At 41.6% G+C, this 23,926-nt stretch overlaps 1 protein-coding gene across 1 annotated transcript in view; it reads right to left on the bottom strand.

The window, feature by feature from the left end:
• The window catches only part of LOC122815880 (E3 ubiquitin-protein ligase MIB2-like), a 782,860-nt gene that overhangs the window by 672,595 nt on the left and 86,339 nt on the right, over window positions 1-23,926 (bottom strand). The window contains exon 2 of the mRNA XM_044088707.1: window positions 2,883-3,054. Coding sequence (XP_043944642.1) covers window positions 2,883-3,054 — 172 coding nt within the window. The remainder of the gene's footprint in view (window positions 1-2,882; window positions 3,055-23,926) is intronic.

Below are 23,926 nucleotides of genomic sequence, written 5' to 3' on the forward strand. Positions count from 1 at the left end.
CCCTTTACCAAACTGTCAGGAAACCAACTAGAGGAAAAACTATTTTGACCTCACCCTTTCCAACATGGCAGCAATATCAACTATCCCACAGAAACTCCTTTCTCCAGTTAAATCTGATCACAAATGGGTATCTTTTCCTTCAAAATCTCCAAACAGTTAAGATACAATATCACAAACTTCAGAGGCATCACATGTGCAAAACTTCTACAAATGTAAGATGAAGTTTCTAAATTCAAGTTTAACTGTATTATCCAAAGCAATGACATAGCAAGTAGTTATGCAAACAAACTCTATGTGCACCTGGATAAATGCATTGGCCTGGCAGTCCCTATCAGCTCCAAACAAAGTGGGACATTTAAAAGTAAACCATCCTTGTGGCCCAAATGTATAAACATAGAATACAATAAAAGAAAAAAACTTTGTAAACTATATAGCAAAACAAAAACAAAACCCTCAAACCAAGGTTAACATTCTAAATCTATTGAAAGAACTAAATAATACTATCAGAAAAACAAATGCATCCCATGAACTTAGATTATCAAGAAGCTAAAGACAATTACAAATCCTTCTTTACCTACATTAGGAAACTAAGGAATAACACCCAACATTGCTCATATCCTATCCAAAATGGCACTACATACTCAGGGCCAGTAGATGCAGCCAACATGATAGCGAATACATTCAGTGCAAGTCACCCCTCAAAATAACCATACAAACCCCACATATCCCACAGAATATCAAACCCCCTATCATAACCAAAAAACACAAGTATTCTCCAAAATGAAAAATGCATCATCCATGGAGACTAATAATAATAATCCCCAACTTCCAAACAAATAGTGCAAAATAAGACCTAGGGAACCACTCCTACAACTATTCTACCCGAGCCTAACTACTGGTTTATCTCAGAAGTATGGCACATAGTTATTGTGATGCAACTTGACTGACTAGTCACAACTACAAAGCCATGGAATATATCAGAACTGATCTAATTAACTATGATATCAAAAATCTTAAAAGGCTTGCCCTCTGCAGTTTAGCTTCGTTAAGGGTAGGTCCTACCTTATGAATCTGGTCAACTTCTATGAAAGAGTAGCACAAGCCATGAACAGTGGACTTGCTGTCCATAAAACATACCTCAATCTGTATAAGGATTCTGACATCCTACCACAAGCTAGCATAATAAACAAGCGGAATGAGTTTCACATTAATCCCTACATAGTTAAGTGGATAGTAAATTGTTTGGTGGACAGAACCCATGTAGTGAGGGTGGCTGGTGTGTCCTTAATGAAACAAGAAGGTGACCAGCAGTGCTCCTCAGGGTTCTCTGCTAGTACTCCTGCAAATCAGTATTTGCTTTGCAGATCTCCAAATTACAAATGAAGATCTCTGGCTAACCAAGCTTGCAGGCAACTACAAGCAAAGTGTCATCTGCAAGTCCTCCTCTGATAAGCAGAAGCTCAAACTGGAACTCAAACGTGTCAATAACTGGTGCTCAAAAAATGGGTTAAAACTAAATACTAAAAAGCATAATACCACTACATTTGGCAAGCATGCCCTTCATTCATTTTATCATATAGGCAAGCACTTAGCTTCAAAATTAGAATTTGGCGACAGACCTTGCAACATGAGTAGACAATTTCCTTGCCCTTGACTATCATATTGCAACAGTGGTTATGAAATCTTTTTTTGTCCTTGTGCCGCTGATTGCAGAAGGCAGCCCATGTAAAGTCAGTGGCTAACACTGACTGCCCACTATGGGAATATGGAGACCATCTAGGTCACTGCATTGTCAGCACCTACTGACGGGAGGAGGTGCACAGTATACAGCATATGGGCTAGGGATTTGGCTCTTTCAAGTCATGTCTGCATAGTATCCTTCATGAAGCATGTCTGAAAATGTGCACATTCACAAGGGAAGACACAGAAGGGTCTCATATCTGAAACTGTTCACATCAACTGCAAGGAAAGGCATTAGGTTCAGCAAATGGGAAATCCTTCATTGCTGCCGGAATAATATCTGTATCATGACTGGTTCTCACCCTGGTGATGGGGAATGAATAGAATGTGCATGGTTGCAGTACAGATTAGGTGGTTGCCAGGCACAAAAACAAGATAAAATATCTTAAAAACATTCATTATAGACATCAAAAAATAATACATCAGACGCTTTACCATAGCTCAATATGTTCTCTAGTCTACTCTGTTTGTGTCAATTTTACAAAAAAGGATTTGCTTTCTCAGCAAGATGAAGGCACTTTTCAGATGCAGCCTATGAGGTACAGTGCAAGAATTATAAACTCGTAAAAACAAAAGCATGAAAGGCGGAGTTAATAAAAATGGATCAATCAGCAAAAAATGCAAATTATGGGATGAAGTTAGACTATACAACTGCTTTAATTTGAATCACAGTAGAAAAACTTTATGGTAACTTTATTCAAGAGTAGTAAGACTGACAACGGGCTATGAAAGGGGAATAATCCCCACTTTGAGCAGCCATAGCCTAAAACATTAAATGAAAAGCAATGCCATGAGCAAAGATTCATGGTTTACTTTTATAGAATGTCTGGAATAGGGATTCTGCAGATCAGAAACCCACCCAAGGTGTTCATGACATGTAAATTATGCATCATTGCTCTTGCAGCTGCATTTCATGCATAAAAGCAATGCACCTGCACTGGCTCAGTGGAACAAACATTGCTCCATGCCTCCAGACATCTAGAAAAGAAACTCCGAATCTGGGAGTGCTGAAGAATAGATGGAAATAAGTGAGAGTGGCTAGAAAGTTATGACAGAAGGCAATGGAGGCACAAAATAATAAAAAATTGCTTTCCGATTTTCAGCTCTTAATCTCTGTAACTTTGAACACGTGGAAAACTTACCACTGGGATGCTGGAGTTGGTATTCTGAAGAAAGTGTGCATGGTGTTGTGCTCGTCACTCATGTAGCATTTAGAGCAGAGATCATAATCGTGGCACTGCATGCATTTCCAGCGAATTCCCCAGATTCCTTGTGAGTGGCAGGCATCACAAGTGATATTTACATGGCGCATACCTGCAGTAAACATGTCACACTGTCAGCATTAAGGATCAGTTTTCTGTCTTAACATACCATCATATATCCTAAAATTCAACTTCTATCATGGGTAGTTTATTGAACAGGGGACATGGGTTCTATGCTCAGTGGTGTCTTCCTGCCAGAAACAAAATTCTAGACTGGCATCTCATGAAGAAGATGTTCTTCTGTATACTTTTGGATATTATGCAAACATGAATTAAGAATAAACTTGTTTATTCTACCTCAGAAAAAGAGTACACTTTCTAGTTTGTCTCCCATGCAAATAATGCTACTGTTGGAAAATCAGAACATATCCAAAATTTTATTTAGTTTATTTCATGAGTAGCAACTTAAAATAACTTTGCGTTTATTAAAAATGATGCACTCAGAACTGGACATATGTACTGCTGATCCAAAAATGCCTTAGTTAGTCACTCTTTGAATTAATGATAGTGAAGTCCAATTAAGACATTATTTTATCCACTGAAAGTCCAAAAGCTCTGGTACCAAACCTCTCAACTGTCCACATTTTTCCTCATTTTTTTGGCCTATTTCTCATAAAATGTGTGGGATTCTGGAAAATTACTGAAGACGGAAATCACTAAATAATGACAGACATTTGAGTTTCAGACTTCATACCCTTCAGAAAATGCATATTAATGCAAAACCTATTCTAGCAACTTTCAAAGTTTATAATAGCAATTTGTATCTGATCTTGAGCTCTGATTTTGAGCCTTTGTCCCATTTTATTTTTGTGTTTGTCCAGATTTCTTGCACAAGGTGCATCTGGTATGACTGAATTACAGCCAGCTACATGACTAAAACATTCCATTCTATGTGCACCTATCCCAGAGGTTTTGCTGTTGGTTACAAACGGTTACCCAATATCAATTTGGGGTTACTGAGCAATATTTTTAAGAAAAGTTATATATACTGTATACAGTTTTGCTACGTCCAGGCACTTAATTACATACATTTACAAAGATCTATGTCAAATTTAAAGTGGCCATGCTTAAGCATTAATACATGTGTATGTGTATGTTATGGTCTTATGAGGATGCACTTAGGTGCTGACTGAAGCACTTGAAACAAATGCCTTTTGTAACAGTGTATGTTCTTATCTAACCTAACCCATCTCTCAGACAATATAAATTTTACACTGAATATAATTAAATAAAATACAGGAAGGGAGGAAAAACAACACCACTGTTTAAACTGTGATGGTCATACAGTATCACACACAAACACACACAAGCTTGTTAATTGAAAGTTGCAACAGTGGTAAAATTGTATAAATGGGAATGTGCACATAATATTCACTTCAGACCCCATGAATCAGCGATCTCAGCTTTCTCATCAAACAGCCATTAGGAAAGGATGTGTACCGTTTATATTCAGGTCCATTTCTGTAATGGCGCACTTATGTGTAAATAATACTTTGTTTTATTTACACCTGAATTTTTCAGTCCCTTTCCTGAACCTGCTTTTGACTACCTTTTAGGTCCAGCATAGTCAGTTGTCTATGCTTACATCCATGAACAGTTACTGATAAGCCATATCTCTCAACTGTCCAGATTTTCGCAAAATGTCCAAATTTTTGCCTTATATTTTTGGTCTGTTCCTCATAACATTTGTGGTTTTCTGGCAAATCACTGAGGATTGAAGTCACTGAATAATGGCATATACTTGAGTTTCAGACTTCCTATCCATCAGAAAATACATACTACCACAAATCCTGTTATTCTAACAACTTTCTCAGTTTATAAGAGCAATATTTCAAATCTGTCCCTATTTTTGGGGCTTTGTCCCCCCATTATTTTAGGCTTTGTCCAGATTTCTTGTGATTAGAGGTTGAGAGGTATACGAGATGCTAACATACTGGGTAATTAAAAAGATAGTAATAGAGCTAAAAAAAGAGGTTATGTACTCACCATAATGTTCCATCTGAGTAGTTGTACTTCATTTTTCTGCAACCTGTGGGTATACAGATCCGTATCGGATTCGAGCCAGCAACTTTTTTTCTAGCATTTGCTCCATGCTCCGAGCTCCTCCCCTTACCTATAATGCACTACTATCTCCTACCTTCCCTCAGATCAAGTTTGCTGCAACTAAACACATGAGCAACTCATCCCAATGAACCAAACCTGAATAAACAGGGCAAGGTCCGGGGGACGGAGGGAGGGAATGTTGCAGAAAAATGAAGTATAACTACTCAGATGGAACGTTATGGTGAGTACATAACTTCTTTATCTGAAGTAGTTAAATTCATTTTATCTGCAACCTGTGGGACAGAGTCCCCAGCTACTCCAATCCTGGGAGGCCCTTATGGAAGGATATTCCTGATCACTGCAGAGCCAAAGAATGCTCTACTCCTAGAAATCAGATATAATTTGTAATGGGAGATGAAGGTATGTGAATTGGCCCAGGTCGCTGCTGCGCAACTGTCATCCAAAGGAATCCTGGACCAAAAAGCAGCAGAAATGGCCATGGACCTGGTAGAGTGAGCCTTGACGATACCAGGAGGAGATAAACCTTTTGCTTCATAGGCTTGTGAAATGCATCTGGCCAAAGAAACTTTAGAGATAGCTTTCCCCATAAATGCTTTAGAAAAGGAAACAAACAACTGGTCAGTCTTACAGAAAGACTTTGTTCTATGAAGATAAAAACGAAGCTGTCTATGAACATCTAACAAATGAAGTTTGTATTCTCCTTTATTTTGGAAGTTAGGGAAGAAGACAGGCAGATTAGTGGACTGGTTTATGTTTGCTTCAGATGCCACTGTGGGTAAAAAGGAAGGATTAGATGGAGAGAGACCCTATCCTTATGGAAGACCAAATACGGAGGAACAGCGGATAGAGCCTGAAGCTCCGAAACCCTCCTAGCAGATGTAATGGTGACTAGGAAAGCTGTCTTCCAGGATAAAAATTTTAAATCCACCGAAGCTGAAGGCTCGAATGGGGGAGCCACCAATGTCTGTAGACAAAGGTAAGGTCCCAAGGAGGCACTAAATCCTTGACAGGAGGGCACAACAGAAAAGTGCCTTTAAGAAAGGCCTTACACAGCCTAGAGGAGGCTAAGGCAATGTTGTCTTCACCAACATGAAAATTAGTAATGGCTGCCAATTGTACTTTTACCGTGGAGGAACTAGCTCCTTGCTGAAAAATGCTAGACAAGAAATCCAAAACCGCTGGAACAGGGGCTGTCAAAGTGATCTAGCTTTCTCTGTGAGGCCCAAATGGAAAAACACTTCCATTTACTGTGGTAAAGTTTCCTAGTGGAATCTTTAAGAGAGGCCACCAGAATGGATTTTACCGGGGATGAAAGACTGGACAGAAATGGAGCAACCAAGCTGCCAGCTTGAGGCTGTCCAGATCGGGTGGACGGGCCCCCGATGGATGGGAGATCAGATCCGGGCAGGGATCCAGAACCCACGGGGGAGCTAAGAGGTGAGACCAAAGGAATGGGAACCAAACCTGACGAGGCCAGAACGGGACAATGAGGATAACTTTGCACCGTAGTCGGCAAGCTTTCTGAAGAAACTTCGGAATGAGTGGCAATGGTGGTTAAGCATACAGAAGCCCGGTGGCCAAGCATAGACTAGAGCATCTCTGGGGACTTCCCCCGGTGAGGGAATCAGAGCAAAGAACTCGCTGCACCTTGCGTTGGATGGAGATGTGAAGAATCACAGCAAAGCTGACCCCATGCACAAAAAATCTCCTCCGCTACTGACCGTTTCAGAGACCACTCGTATGGCATCAGAATAGCCCAACTCAAACTGTCCGCTAAAATGTTGGAGTGCCCCAGCATGTGCATTGCTAACAGAAACCGACCAGTGGAGTTCGCCCATTCCCACACTCTCATGGCCTCGCAACATAAGGGATAAGATCTGGTTCCCCCCTGCTTTTTGATATACCAGACAACCAACATGTTGTCTGACTGAATTGCAATCACTCCGAGAGGAAGGACAGTGTGAAAGGCTTCCAACGCTAAAAGCACTGCCCTCATCTCCAGAACATATATGTGCAACTTGGTCTCTGACTGGGACCACGTGCCTTTGACTGTCCTTCCCAAACAGTGTCCCCCCACCCGAGTTGGGAGGCGTCCGTGGTCACTGTGGCTTGGGCTGGAGATGAAGCGAAGGGGCGTCCTTCTAATATCTCCAGTGACTTTAACCACCAAAGAAGGGATGTCCAGCAGATGTGACTGACCCTGATTGGAAAAAACATTGGCAAGTCTAGCCAAGACCACTGAACAGCCAGAGTCCATTGAAGAACTCGCATATGAAGGCACGCACAAGGAAGAATCGATATGGAGGCAGCCATGGAGCCCAGAGAACTTTGCTCGCCTTTGGAGACCTAGAGTTCACTATCTGCAAAGTGTCTAGTCATGCCCCAATGAAGTCTAGAACTTGTACTGGTTGCAATTGGGATTTCTGCATATTGACTGTAATTCCCAGTAGATCTGCCAGCCGAATGAAGTAATCTCGGGCCAGACACAGGAGATGCTTGTTTGGCGCAGCCAAGAGCCAGTCGTCCAGGTAAGGAAACACCTGAATATCCTGAAGCCTCAGGTGAGCTACTACAACTGCCATTACCTTGGTGGACACCCTGGGGGCTGTGGTGAGACCGAAGGGTTGGGCTCTGAATTGAAAATGACTGGCTCCCAACCAGAAGCGCAGAAACCTCCTGGAGATTCTCTGTATTTTTATGTGGTAGTAAGCATCCTGGAAGTCCAACGAGCAGATCCAGTCGCACTCTCTGAGATGAGGCAGAATTGACTGTAGGGTGACCATCCGGAATTTCTGTTTGGCTACAGATAGGTTCACCGTTGACAGGTCTAGAATGGGACCAAAGTTCCCCATCTTTTTTGGCACCAAAAAGAACCTTGAGTAGATGCCTGATCCGGACTGATCGGGGGGAACCTGTTTGATGGCTCGTTTGAGAAGCAGCTTTGAAACCTCTAGAGCTGCAGCCTCCCTGTGTGCGGGTGGAACATCCGGGAGGTGTTTTGGAAAATGTGGAGGGGTGACAAATGAGACAGAGTAACCTCTAGATATTATCTGTAACACCCAGCGGTCTGTTGTAATGGACTCCCATGCCGCTGGGTGTAAGGACAATCTTCCCCCGACTGCCTCCAGAGTAGGACTGTCAGACAACCCCTCAGGGCTGCTGACTGAGTCTATCAGAAAAAGGTTCCCTGGACCCAACATTCCTGGGACCCCCTCTACCTCTGGGTCGGCATCGATCTTGTCCCCCTCTGCCTCTGAGGGAATAGTTGTTCTGAGAATTTCGGGAAAACTGAGATTTTCGGAACCACATCTTCTTCTGCCCTCTTTGATTCCTAGAGAAGGACCGCTGAGGGTTAGAGAAGCGGATCCCGATGACAAAGTCTTCCTGTCCTTTTCGCTCTGGACAAGTGTGTCATGTACTGTTTTCCCAAAAAGGGAAGAACCGTCGTAGGGAGCATTTATAAATGACGCCTTGAAAGGGTCCGCAAACTGACACAACCTGAGCCAGGCATGATGCCTCATGGCTATGCCTGTCCCGGCCGCCCTAGCTGCTCCTTCCGTGGCATGGGAAAGGAGCCGTATAGATGCATTTGAGACTGACTTCAGAGTAGCCATTTTCGCAGAGAACAACTGTTTGTCCTGCGGCGACAAAGACTCTGGGGGCAACTCAGCGAATTCTGAAGCAAGGTCTCGCTGAAGCCAGATCACATGTGCCAAATAGTTCAGAGCATGGATTGAAAAAGTCGCTGAGGAATAGATGCACTTCCCAAACCTATCCACTGACCTGGACTCTCTGTCTGGAGGATGGACTGAGGAACTCACCTGTGCTAGTTCCTTCTTGGTGGCTGCTGCAACCAACATAGCATCAACTGGGGCTCCTTTCAACCAAGGTTGCCTGTCAGAAGCGGGAGATAAAATCTTGTCAGGGCATTTGTGGATAAGGTCTACGGTGTCAGGCTCCTTCCATGCCCTCGTGGTGATGAGGTCCACCAAGGGGTCTGCTGGTGGGGATACCCAGGAAGTAGATGGGCCCATGCCACAGGCCACCAGGAACACTGACTCATCCCCAGAAGGTTTTGGGGCTGACCAACCTCCCCTCTGGCAGAGGATCTCCATAATTTCTCCGAAGGAGACGCCTTTGGGAGGTGACCTGGGGGAACCTTCTCCTTCATCTAAGTTCAGTGTCTGTAGTGAGGGACTCGGGGGAGTCCAAGTGCCTCCTTTTGCACTTGCGCTTATGGTGACCCTCTTCAGTGGGACTCTCAGAAGGGGATTCGTGAGCCACAGGGGTTTCCTCAGGGAAATTAACCTGGGGATCCTCTGGCACGGGCTGTCCCTGAGACAGGATGAAGGGAGTCATCGCCAAATCCAGAGGGGCCTGGGTGGTATCCGAGGGGATGGGCTGGGGTCTCAATCCCTGGGAGACAACCCTCTCCACTACTTCGAAGGCCGAGGGAGAGCGGACCTCCCTAGCACCCAGTAAAGAAGATGCCCTCCCTGGATCTGAAGTGGGGACTGGAGCTGAAGCCAGGGTAGCCCGAGGTCCGAGGGAACGGGTGAGATCCAAAAAGGTCAGAGCCAAAGAATCCATTCCCTCGGAAGGAACTCAAGGTAACAGCCGGAGTTGAGGTTGGAGGAACTGTCGGTGCCAAGCTACCAGCTCCAAAAAACTTCGGATCCAAGAGCCCCGAAGCCAAAGCATGGATCGGGGAAGGAGAGATGGGGTGGAAAAAAGGCATGGAGGTCCCCCCTCCAGAGGGAGAGGGGCCTGGCAAGATCCCCCCATCTGAATTTGGGTCTGGATGAATCTCCACATCATCCTGTCCATGTCCGATAAGCTCCGAGTCGACCTCAAGGAGGCCACCGACTCAGATCTGGCTGGTCTACACAATGGAGGGAAAAGCCTCGGGTCCAAATGTTCCAACGGCTCCGGTGAAAAGCGGGGAGACTGGAGCCGTAGAGAAACTGGCCTAATGGTCTTAGAAGGAGGACTAAGAAAGAGCTCCCTGTCTTGGGATCTCTTGCGATTTCTGTCCTTTCTCCTCTCCTTATCCTCTCTGCGCTTTTCTTTGTCTTGTTCTCTGTCCTTGTCAGCTGCGCTGACAGTAGATTTATCCTTAGCAGACCCATCACCCGAAGAAGAAGAGGGAGGTTGAATCCCTGTCTAGGTGGGAGGTGGAACACTAAAGACCGAGGCCGAGGCAGATTCCAGCATTGCAGCAGGGAGAAGGCCTTTGGCCACTAACTTGGCCTTTCAATCTTTAAGGGCCCTCAGATTGAAACCGGAGCAAATAGCACACTGAGTGGACAAATGTGCCACTCCCAAGCAAATTACACACAGAGTTTGACCATCAGCCGGGGAGAGCTTATGGCCACACTCTGAACATTTCTTGAAAACAGGCTTCGGCTGATCAGCCATAGTCCGGCACTCAATAACAAAAAACACTACCTACCAGAAAAAAACACACAAACACAGGTAGGGGAAGGGCAGGCCTAACAACTACTCTCCTAGTTTGCAAAACTTTTTTTTTTTTTTTTTTTTTTTACACGGACTACAAGCGATACACTAAACAAGGGGAGGAAAGGGAAAATATTCACTCAAACACACACTAGATACCTGAAAAAAATACCAGTTACTATCCCTGAGCTCAGAGCAAAGGCGACCACGATGCACACTACTGGCACGGCAAATGAGATCTGAGGGAAGGTAGGAGATGGTGGTGCATTATGGGTAAGGGGAGGAGCTTGGAGCATGGAGCAGATGCTAGAAAAAATGTTGCTGGCTCAGATCCGATACGGATCCGTATACCCACAGGTTGCAGATAAAATGAAGTTAACTACTTCAGATCTTAAGACATCTAACTGTAGAAAGTCAATAAGCTTTTTAGCAATTAGCACAACCATGGATCTATTACGACAGTCAGCAACCATCTTAAAATCACTTTTACCTCCTCAATTAAATGCTTTTTTTTTTTGTAAATTTACATTGACTGGGGTTTCAGAAATGATTAGTTCTTTTGGGAAGACTGACAAATAATAAATTTGATGCACTGATGCCTGCAAGAAACTTGTATTAATATTTTAACTAGATGAACAAAATATGGCTAGATCTGCATCTTAAATACATGTGTGATACAAAACATATGTTTGAGTTGCAGTCTTAGCCGTATTCCATGGACTAATGAAAATAAAAAATACTGGCTCGCAATGCTTATTACTTTCCAGAGACACTAAGCAATTCTGAAGGATCGCGATCAGTTTGCCGAGCCAGTCTACATCGAAATACAGCTTGATGAATCTGATTCATTATGTCCTGATCAAGTGATAGATATATATATATATATATATATATATATATATATATATATATATAGAGAGAGAGAGAGTGAGTGAGAGAGAGAGAGGACATTATGCATTACGTTTAATGTTATACTAAGCATATTGTGGGCTACTCCTACATTTGTTCAAATTTTTTCAAAACACATTTGAATAACTGAAATGGTTTGATCCTTAGAATTATCCTTAACTTTGGAACAGCCCATGTAAATATCTACTTTCTTTAATGGTCTACCACATCTGGAGATTTTAACATTATTTCCACTGGAGATATGTTCCTGCTCTGGGGAAGTTCTTGCTGTATTACAGCTTAATTTGGGGACACAACATCGGGGAGTTTTCTGCAGCTCTTGACTACCACAGTTTTTGCAGTTATTTGTTTGAAACAAGACTGGTTTTAACACTGACTGCTCATCTTTCAGGACCTTCATCTTTGATGTGTCTGTGCTTTATTCTATGTAGCTTACCATCTCGCCCACTACTACATTAGATCATATTATGCATTGCACATTTGTCTAGTTTATGTTCAGCATTTTGTTTATTAGGGGTAGGGCGGCTACATAAGGCAACATGAGCAAAATGTTTTGAGAACTCCAGTTGATATCTTTTTACTTTATTTTTTATGTGTCCAAACTGCAACTTAAATGTTGGAACTGACAAGTTATAATAGTCGTGTCAGCACCATGATTTTGAGATTAGTGAGTGGAGGTCTGTATTTTTGGCCATGCTGGATAGCCGTAAATGGGCATCCAGAAGGGTTTGTAGGTTCATAGGTGTGTACTAGGAGGCTAACAACCACAATGGCATTTTTAAGCCTAGCCATGCATCCCAAATCTCTGACAAGTTCTGGTAGCCTTTATAATTATAAGCAAGGGCTTGGGAGATGAACCATTTACAGGCTGCCTGTTGTCCATTAGAGACACAGGTGCCAAACCAGGGATGAATTTCCTGTTCCCCATCTAACTGTCCAAGTTACACTAGATAGGGTACTTCTATGATGGATATGTTTACTGAAAAGTTAAAAAAAAATGGCAAAACCCATCTCCAAAAGTTTTGTCAGATACAGTGAAGATAAACAGTATGGATAATATACCAAGATGTGATAAAAGCCTGCATGGCTAAGATAACCTGTGTGGAGACGGCTTTAAATCTACAAGCCTTTCCCTACTAAGCCTACTGCTCTAGACTATGAGCATGAACAGTGCTGCAGGCCAGACAGGAAGACTTGCAGACCTGCCAAAATATGAACTATTTATGACTAATTAGTCTTAAAGAACCACTGAAGAAAAGGACATGTCATTTCTGGTAAAGAACTTGCAGCAAGCATGGTAGTTGTAGCTTCCATGCTCCCCTTATAATTGAAAAGACCCGCAGGACCCTTATGTTTCCATCCTGAAATAAAAGCAAACCTTGCCATGGGACCTTTAAGATACTGAATGTTGCTGACAAGTAGAGAATCCTCAGGTTATTGAAGGACAGTAGGCAGTTTCAGGTGAAATTTTGAAAGTTCAGATATTTTAGATTTTACTGCTTCTAATGCTTTGGCGAAACAGATGGAATAATCCACAAACATTTTTTTTGAAAATAACATTCCATCCATTTTAAAAAACCCAGCTGACCTGAGGATTACATATAAGAATAGGTATGTGTTTTTTAACACTCCAAAAGTGGCTCTTGGATTCCTACAGGCCAACCTCCTCATTGAAGCAGCTGTTATTGATAAAAGCAGTCTACACTTTCATGTCAGTTATCCTACTCATGCAGAATGCAACAAGCTTAGAACTCATCCATATAATACTGCTGCTGCCCCTTCTACCTTCTACATGCCTCACAGAAATAGCAGTGTCCTCAGTATGGAAATTCCTTATTCCAGTTGTTTCTACAACAAAAAATGGGGTACTGTCTAGGGATGATGGGCTGGAAACAATAGGTATGGATGTCTTCAAAATATAGCTAAACTTCTGCTGGAACCTTATCACAGCTTGCAGTCTTGGCTGTGGGCACACAAAAGTATATGGGCCATACGTAATCCAAAATTCACAGAGGAAAGAAATCAACAGCTTGATGGAAGGGTACATATTGTGACTGGTGTAGTTATCAAGCTACAAAGAAGAATCTCGCAAGTACGGCTGGTGCAACCGACCAAAAAGCACATCTCAAATTCAAAAAAAGAGAGGCCAGCACCAAAAGGAGTGGAAGTATTCCATTTTAATGTAGTGGCAACACCAATATAAATCAGACCAGTTTCGGCAAAAAATGCCGTCATTAAGACCTGGGAAAAACAACCCACCTAACTTAATAATCCAACTCCTTTCCTTTTTGTTTAATAGAGCATGCCAGCCTAACTTGTTTGTCCTGTCTCCCTGAATTTTGTCTATCACCATAAAATTAAATCCTGCCAAATTGTGTACAACAGTATGTCTATATAGAGCACTAGAAAGCAGATTATTCGCTAATAATCTTTTTTTATTATTATTATTACTATTCTAATTATTATTAGTCGCTAAAATGTTCAGACATACGAATATGAAGTGAGCGGGAGGTTTGACCTATATAAAACGCTGAACAAGAAGAAGTTGCTAAGTAGATTAACCAGTCCATACAACTGGCAAAAAATTTTATGTCATAAACATTGCTCGTATTCTTACTGGAAAACTGTTTAGATTTAAACATAAATTTACAAAAGGAACAGTGACTGCAAGGAAAAGAACCAAGCAACCTGCCCCCAATAAGCGTCAATTGTTGACTAGAAGAATTGGTGCCACCATGATGTTTGTAATGGCTAAAATAGGACCCCGGAGTACACTCCCTCCGATAGGAAAATTGACACCTAGAGGTAAGAACCTCACAAAGTTCATTATTAGCTAATAATATGTTCCAATCATGATTGATGATGTCCCTGATCACATTGATATTCCGTCCAAAAATGGTAACAAATCTGATAGTTCCAATATCCTGGTTGCTTTTATCCCAATATTTCAACAGATCAAATCTATCCTGTTTAGAAGTCCAATTACTGGCAGATATAATATTGTCATATCCATAACCCCTGACTGGAAACCTATGAATCAAATCTTGCTGATAGAACTCAAAACTATCCTGGGTGGAACAGATACGCTTAATACATAAAAGATGGGACTTAGCTATATTCCTAATAATATGACGTGGATGCAGGCTAGCAGCAAATAATAAGTTGTTATATTGGGGATATTTTTGAAAGACATATGAACTAAGAGTATCATCAGGATTCCTAATAACAGTAACATCTAAAAAGTCTGTTTGGAATTACAACTTAATGTAAACTCTATACCCTATTTATTATCATTAAGATATTGGACAAACTCCAATAAATAAGTTTTATCTGCTCACCATACCATCCAACAGTCATCTAGGTAACGACTCCAAATATCTGTTTCCCCCATAAAGATGTTATGGTTGCTGTCATAAATCAATTGCTCTTCCAGGAACCCCATAAATAAATCAGCATATATGGGAGCAAATGAAGCCCCCATAGCAGTACTTTGTGTCTGCCAATAACACTCCCCCTAAAAATAGAAAACATTTTTAGAAAAGACATGTTCGGCTAGACATGCCAATAAGGTGTTAAATCCTGAAGGATATATATGTCTACCTTATCCAACCAATATTGTAGTGCTTGCAGACCTGCCCAGTGAGGTATGTTAGTATACAAAGAAGTGACATCTAATGTGCACAACAGCCAATCCGGATCCAACTGCATATCTGATATTATTTTTAAGAACTGTGTGGTGTCCTGAATCCTCGATCTTACTAACTTTAGTAAAGGTTGTAAATATTGTGTCAGAAACACGGACAAGGGTTCTGTAAGAGAAGCAATACCAGAGACAAGTGGTCTCCCCAGTGGCCTATCCAAATTCTTATGAATCTTCGGCAATAAACATAAATACTGCCTTTGGGGGGTCTATAACTATTAACTGTTGTGCTACTGAATCCATGATAATCCCCTTCTTCAACCACCTGTTGAAGAAATGTGTAAATTTCTTCCTTAAACTGATTGGTAGGTCAAGTGGCATATGCATATAATACCTTGCATCCGTTAATTGTCTTTGTACTTCAGACAAATATGAAGCCAAATCCATTACAACCACTGCCCCACCCTTATCTGCTGGCAAGATCACTATATTTTTGTTACTTTTTAAATAAGTCAAAGCCTGTTGTTCACTAGCCGACAAACTGTGACTCAGTATTCTAGACCGAGTCATCTTAAAATGTAGATCCTTAAATACTTCATCTTGAAAATGGAAACATGTTTATTCATTGGGGGTACAAATGTGGACTTCCGAAATCTAAAATCAGTAGATCTCTGAAACTGATCCTGATTACCAAAATATAATATAACATTAAGCAAACAACAAAATGCCAGCACATCATTAGCAATAATATCTTCATCCACAAAAAAAAAAAAAAAAAAAAAAACAGGGACATAGCTTAAGCCTTTATTCAAAAGTTGTCGCTCAACATCTGTTAAATCAACAGAAGAGATATTGTGAACAGTGTAGTTATCATTTAACGAGGTATCAACACCTGAAGTAAGCTTTCCACAGTGTTTATTTTTCTTATGTTTTCGTCCACCCCTATGTTTACCGTGCCTAAGGGGTGATCAGCACTACGTTGCTTTTTGGGGGCGGGTGACCCCTGAGTATTGGTATGTTCTACATCTGTGTTTGAAGAGTCCTCACTTCAGGTGCTGCCATAGCTACTTTTCGACTTTTTAAGAATGGATCTAGGCCTTTTCTTTTTATATACCGATGTCATGGTATCCAAATTTGTAAACTTAACACTCCTCCTAGTACCAAAAGGCTTACTCCGCTGATAGTCCACGATATCTCTACTGAATTTCTGAATTTTTTATCTTTCAACTGTTTTTCAAGCGACAATAGATCTTTAGTTAGGTTGTTGAAACATGTCATATAATAGGCCTCACCTTCGTATGACTAACTCCTCACATATAAACTTCACATCAGATATATTAACCTCAATCATGCGCTCATGGTAAGAGGATAAAATGTTAACAAAACTCATAGAGACACTCTGTTGGGCCTTTCCCCATTCTTCAGCCAGAGTCTCATCAATGTGACCCATTAAATGCCAACATTGTGCGCAGCATTTTCATACTTTTAGTTAACTTACTAAATAACAGATCACATATGCCAGCTGGATCACTAGTATTTACATCAGCCATGTTCCCACTTGGAACAACTAGCCCAAAGGCCTGCAAATACCCACTCAATATAACTAGTATATAACAAGTTATTAGTATATAAAAAACATTCGTATAACCTATTCAATATAATTTGTATAAACTAAATTATACTACTAAACATTCCCAGTACTGCAAAGAAGGACCTGAATTGTATCAAAAGCAATTACATGTGCATAATGCAAAAGCACAAATGCAGAAACACAGCCTCAAGAAAAAAATATACGCAAGTACTGTAATGCAATATTGAATTAAATATCATATTTAAACTGTACCCATGGTTTCATATATATGCATTACTAAATCTAATTATATTTGATATAAATCAATCAAAAGCATGTGTCCAGACCATAATAATAAAAAATGTGTTCCAATGTCCAAGTGTCCAAACTAGTCCCAAAATACTGGAATAGCCAATTTTTAAAAGTTAAGCTCAATTTAAAGTCTCACCTCAATCAGAAGCCAAAAACTATGTATTTATATTCTCCACCAACCTTCATTGTATGTAATACTCAACCACAACCCATAAGGCATAACAAGGTACCCAACACTCTAGTCATAGGTGACTCTATAGTCAGGCACACTGATGTTCCACTCACCAAGCTAAACAAGGAGAAAGTTACTGTCAGCTGCCTGTCAGGTGCCAGGATCCGCCACATAAAGCACGCATTCAGGTCACTCCACAAAAAGTACAAATATGACACTGTCATTGTCCATGTTGGTGTGAATGACCTGAGAAGTACCTCCCTGGACTACAAGAAAAAAGACATGGAGGAGCTCTCTAATCTTGTAGCCCAGGCAGGTATGACCCTGGCCCTGAGTAGCATCCTGCCATCACCCAGAATGATGCCACAGTACAAGGGCAAAATGATTGACTTCAACAATTGGCTAAGCTTCTGATGTAATTCTAAGGGGATCCAGTATTTGTCTGCCTGGGATGACATGATCGACAGACCAGGATGCTTTGCCAGAGATGGCCTTCACCTCTCGCCCTTGGGATTCCGGATACTGGCTAAGGCTCTTGCCACCCCTATAGTGTCTTTTTAGGCAAGGTTCAAATGACAAATTCACCACCATAACAGGTATAAGCAAGCAAAATCTGAGGGTAATGCTACTCAATGCTAGATGTCTAAACCTCAAAATGCACTCACTCAAGGCACTCCTTAAAATGGAGAACATCGACATCTGTGCAGTGACAGAGACCTGGTTCAAAGCTACAGAGAGAGCACCCCTGCATTACCAGGCTGTAATTCATACCACACCTTTCGGCCACCTAACCGGAACGAAGCACTAAAGGTGGAGGCGTGTCCATATTCATTAAGGATGTCCACACCTCCAGGCTAGTTGCACAGCATAATGCATCTGAGATTATCCAAGTGCAACTAACTCTGGGCAAGACCGCAATCCAAACTGTAGCTTGCTACAGACCCCCGACCATGCCCCAGGATTCCCACTCCTCATTTCTTGATTACTGGAAAGTATTAGGGTACAACCTAACACCCTAATAATGGGTGATTTCAACTACACCACCATTAACTGGGAAAACTACCATGTACTATCATGTACCAACTCTTTTGCTCAAAATTTTCTGGAATTCATAAATTCCAATGCTCTGGATCAACTTATTCACACCCCCACCAGGGGCAGCAATATCCTAGACCTGGTCATTACCAACATGGGCAACCGGTGTTCCACACCAGAGGTCAATTCCTCGTTGGTAAGATCCGACCACAAGCTAATCACCCTAGACATCCACATCCCGCCCCCACCCCCAATTAGGGAAACCACTGTAAAAAAACTTCTCCAAAGCCAACTTCACACTTCTTAAGACATAAGTGGCAAACTTCATGACACCCATGCAGACAGACAATAGAGGTACGACTGCTGAATCCTACACAAATGCACTTTATAAGCACTTACACGAGTGCATGGATCATGCTATCCCTAATAGAACCAAGATGCTATCCTCCAAAAAAAGGAAGACAATCTGGTGGTCCTCTGCCATAAACAAACTCTACAACAGAAGAAAGAAACTGTTGCAAATAAGAGTAAAAACCCATGACTGGAGGAACTCCCTGGTCAACCTCAGTAAGAAGCTGAGATCCCTCATAAAATCCTCCAAAGCTAGTTACGAAAACAAAATTGCCACTGACTCTAAAGACAACCACAAAGCATTCTATAGCTAGGTCAAGAATCTCAATGGCAACACTCAGATCTGCTCTGAGGTACAGCACAATGGCACTAAATATACAGAACCAACTGATATTGCCAACATCCTGGCAGATAGGTTCAGTGCTAACTTTAGCCCCCTCTCACTCCCAAGAGGGCCCATCTCTATACCGGAAGAATGCAAAGTTCCCGTAATCACGGCTGCATAGGTAAAAAAACACACTCTCCAAAGCCAAGAACATAGCATCCATGGGATCTGACAATATCTCAGGCTGCGTTCTACACAAACTACAGAATGAACTGGCACCCTACCCAAGTACCATGTTCAATCATAGCCTCACCTCAGGCTTTGTGCCCACTGAATGGCGCACCGTGACTGTTATCCCACTCCACAAAAGGGAAGCCATGACGGACCCCGGGAACTACCACCCCATTAGCCTGACGAGCCTGGTCTGCAAGGCCATGGAACTTATCATCATGGAACTCATAAACAAAGACATTGGTAATCTCCAAACTCTGGACCCTACCCAGTTCGGATTTGTAAAAGGCAGATCATGTCTCCTAAACCTGATTGACTTCGTTGAAGCAGTCACCAAAGCCATAGATGAGGGTAAGGTGGTTCACACAGCTTATCTAGATCTCGCCAAGGCTTTTGACACCATCCACCACTCTGGAATTATAGATAAGCTCACTAAACTAGGTATAAATCCCTATGTCACAAGATGGGTTGCCAACTGGCTCACGGACAGAACCCACACTGTGAAAGTAGCAGGCTCCAAATCTGACTTCAGACTAGTGACAAGTGGAGTACCACAGGGTTCAGTCCTGGGTCCTCTCCTGTTTGGTATCTACTTCTCTGAAGTACAGGCTAACACAGAAGATCTTTGGCTAACAAAGTCTGCAAATGACTACAAACTAGGAGCCATAATCGAAACTCCTAACGATGTGGACATACTACAAAAGGGCCTCACTGAGACAGATGCCTGGTGTCAAAGCCATGGCCTGAAGCTCAATGCCAAAAAGTGTATTGTCATCCCCTCTTGTAAAAACTCTGTACCCATGAACTACCACATAGCTGGTAGTCTACTTAATGCTGAAAATGTGATAAGAGACCTTGGGACACGGGTGGACAGTAGTTTCTCCTTTGATAATCACATCGCCACAGTGGTCAGGAAACCCTTCTACGTGGCTCACCTCATCACAAAAGGATTCTCATCCAGAAAAAAAAGAGGTCATTGTTCCCCTCTGCTCATCATTCATTAGACCCATTATAGAGTACAATGCCCCTTTTGGTATGTACCTCACAAGACATCTACAACAACTGGAAAGGCCACAGAAATACCTCACAAAGAGGATTACTGGCCTCAAACAGATGCCCTATGCAGATCGTCTCAAAAAACTCCAGCTTTACTCCATTGCATATCGCCTACTTAGAGGCAATCTCTGCCTAACATACAAAGTTATGTCAAACCCAGAGCTGTTGGACATGCTCCACTTAAAGAAATCCCAATTCCTCCGAGCTACACGCTCTAGGGACCTAAACCCTGTCACCACAATAAACAGAACATGCTGGAGGGATAGATTCCTGTCCCAGAGACTTCCCATACTCTGGAACAGACTACCTAGACTTCCCATACTCTGGAACAGACTACCTATCTATGTCAAACAGAGCTCCTCATTAGCACTCTTCAAGAAAAATCTTGATGATCGGATGGGAAATACGAAATTCATCCCAGGGATCACTTCTGTGGCTCTGCTCAACAGGGGCACAGGAAAATAATTTTCTTGGGTGGCGAAAGCCAGGGTACATTTTTGGATAGGCTTATATAGGACCTAGGGCCAATAGCCTAGTACCTACCTATGAACCTATAATATTTAAATATCTCCTGTAAGTTCTGATGAAATGTATTTATGCTTTGAGAACATGTGTAGGCATCATCATTTATGAAGACATTTCTGACTAGGACTTTGATTCTCTGTGACCCTAATGGATACTAGGTTCAAATGTTGTACTAATTTCAATATTTTTGATATGGTTAAGTGTACTTCATTGAATGCTAGGGGGATGAATACCACCCTTAAGATAAATATGACTAGGAGAGTTCTAAGTCTACATCAGGCAGAGATTGCAATCCTTCAAGAGGAGAAAGTTGCACCCACACATATGCATTGTTTAGTGGTATGGGGGGGGGGGGTGTATTTCATTGTCTAGCTCCTTCAGTTAAGCTTGGTCACTTCTGGTCAGGCTGCATAGAAGGGAGGAAGGTAGTTTGTTGATGAACTTCATGAGGCCTATAGAAAGTGTTATTTTATGGTCAGTTTATGGTCCCAACAAGAATTCCTCTACCTTTTTAGTAAACTCGTGTCATCTGTTCATGACTTTTCTTAAGGGGTCATGCTGGAAATACTGGGGTGGGAGGAGTGATTCCAATGTCGTTCTTATCTCTACATTATGCAAAAATATTCCTAAGACCCACTTCCTCATGTCAAGTCCAAAAAATCTTGTAGAGGGCATTGGTGATCTAGGACTTACCAATATGTACAGCACAGGGCTTTAGATCCATAAGACCCGAGGTACACCTTCACCACTCCCAGAAAACAACATTGAGATGAAATGCATTACTGGCTAGTTTCCATCCCAGTCGTCAAAGGTCTACCGTCAATACATGAAATGATTAGTTGAAATGTAGCCCTGAATGTGTGGAATACTTTACATTCCCTCCTGGAGAGAAGACACGTTGATCCTTAAGAGCTATGAGGCTTCAACCACACTTAGGAGAAGTGTGAAATGTTTTATAGAAAGGAACTTGTCAGACTCTATACCACCTACAGTTTGGTGGAGATCTGGCTCTGATGACCAGATTTTTTATTTGGTTTATTTATTTTACATTTGTTTACAGAGGAAGTCCGACTGGGCAGGTACCCATTTTCAGTGGAGGCCCGGGGAGAAAAGCCCCACATACAAAGGCAGTATAACTATTTCATAGACATAAACATGATCGATTATGTAACTGATAAAAATACATACAGAAATGTTACAGTTTGCTTAGAAAGTATACAGTATACAATAAACAACTATACTCTACAATATAACAATGGGATCTAAATGGATCCATATGTTAAAAGACATAGTTTGCCAGACAGAGATAGGCAAATGCTAACAGCTATTACTTATCAATTGAGTCAGGAATTTCAGTCTATAAATTTTTGTAGGGAGACTGAGGTTAAAGGATGATGAAGTTGTAGGGAGAGAATAATTGAGTATTTATTTTTAATTATTAGTAGCAGCAATGGAAGGTAGGGAAGTCCAGTAAGTCAGTTTTAGCATATAGTTGACATGGTATTATTTGCACTGGGTAGAGAGGTGTGTGACAGGTACTATGTTATATAGGCTAGCCTGGATTGTTGCATGAGCAGAGCCATGTAATAGATAAATGTTTTTTGATTAACTATTTAAATTGAACAGTGTTGGTTGTGGATCTAATAGGGAGAGTGTGTTCCAGATTGTGGCTACATGGTAAACTTATTTTACTTGACATTAGGGGACACAGGGATTTTCAGGCTGGAGAGAAGGAAAAAGATGAGCTGTTGAACGTGTGTTTGCAACCCCCCCACACACACTTTTAGGGGAAAAGGATGTCTCATACAGTGCTATAAAAGTTGCCAGAGATCCCTGGGTTTACAGATGTGGACAAAGGCCCAAATGCTTTTGGAGAGAACACTCCTGGGGAACAAACCTAGGAAGCTTTTATCATTTTTCTTAAAGCAAAGAAGAACACAACAGGCAATTACAACTTTTCAGGATTGCAGTGGGCATGTTAAATCTTACCATAACCAAAGAAACAAAGCATTTTCTAGCTTTCTATAAGCTTTATATATGGATGACATTTAATTTGATTAGGACTGGGAAAACAGAATGCAGCAATTCTATACAAGGATCAAATTACCATTACTCAGTTTAAGGTGTTGCTTTACCACATTTCATCCAAAGAAGTGCAAAGGAAATGTAAGGCTTCCTGAAAGGGAAAGATCCTGGCCTGCATGAGATTAATGTTTAAATTTATCAACATCTGGTGGATATTTTACTTCCAGGCATGATATTCTTGCTTAGGGGTAATCAATGGGATGGAGAGGTGCGTACATAATGACTAATACTGTAGCCATCTCCAAGTCAAGGGAAAGATGCATGGTTTACTTTAAATTAAACATCCATTTTTCAAATCAGCTTGGATGTTAAAATATGCCAAGATATTATGGTGATGTACTTCCACCCCTTACTCCTTAAGCTCCTAGGACTTTGATAGGAAAGGTTGTCCCCCAGAGATTTGGTGCATCTCACTTTGACACATTAACCCTGATGATCCATTTAACTCTAGAAAGTCTAGACTCAGCAATGACGGTCTTTGTTGATTTCAAAATCATTTCAGTCCATCAACTGGATCTACCTCAGGCATACCCTTAGAGTGCTTGGTTCCCAGCTGAATTTGTGATGGTGATTCGGGTCTTATATATTTCCCTAGAAATGAGGGTTCTTACCAAACAGACATCTCAGTTATTCAAATTAGATAAGGATATATGTTAAGCTTGTGCATTGTCCACCTCTATGTTTCTGCTGGCCATGGAGTCCATGGTCAGGGTTATTGCTTCGGGTATAGTTTGAGCAGGGTGGCAACGTCTCTCTCTGCTGAGGATTGTTTTTCACTGACAAAAATCCAGTGGTGAACATTCCAAAGTTCTCTGCTATGTTACAGTATTTTGCAAATGTGCCTGGCCTAAAGGTCAACAGGAATAAAACACAACTGTTCCCATTCAATGAAGTAGCAGATGGTCTTCATGATGATGAAGTTAATCTGGGGTTTACTTGGTTCTCATCAACTCCCAATCATTTGGGAGTTCTTTTTGTACAGGAATCCTCTGAAGATGCTAGAAGTGAATTATAAGCCACTTTAGAGTTAATTGTTCATTTAGTGTCATGTTTGGCAGAAACTCCTCTTGTCCTAACAATATTATCCACTATATACTCGGCTTGAATTCTGCAAGAATTGAAAGGACTGTAGATTACTGGAAATAATTGGAAGAAATGAACACCTGTCTTTTATTACCCAGAATTGTGCTAA

The sequence above is a fragment of the Protopterus annectens genome, chromosome 11.part0 (genome assembly GCF_019279795.1).
Source record: "Protopterus annectens isolate FY-2018-M chromosome 11.part0, PAN1.0, whole genome shotgun sequence".
Classification (NCBI taxonomy): domain Eukaryota; kingdom Metazoa; phylum Chordata; order Ceratodontiformes; family Protopteridae; genus Protopterus; species Protopterus annectens.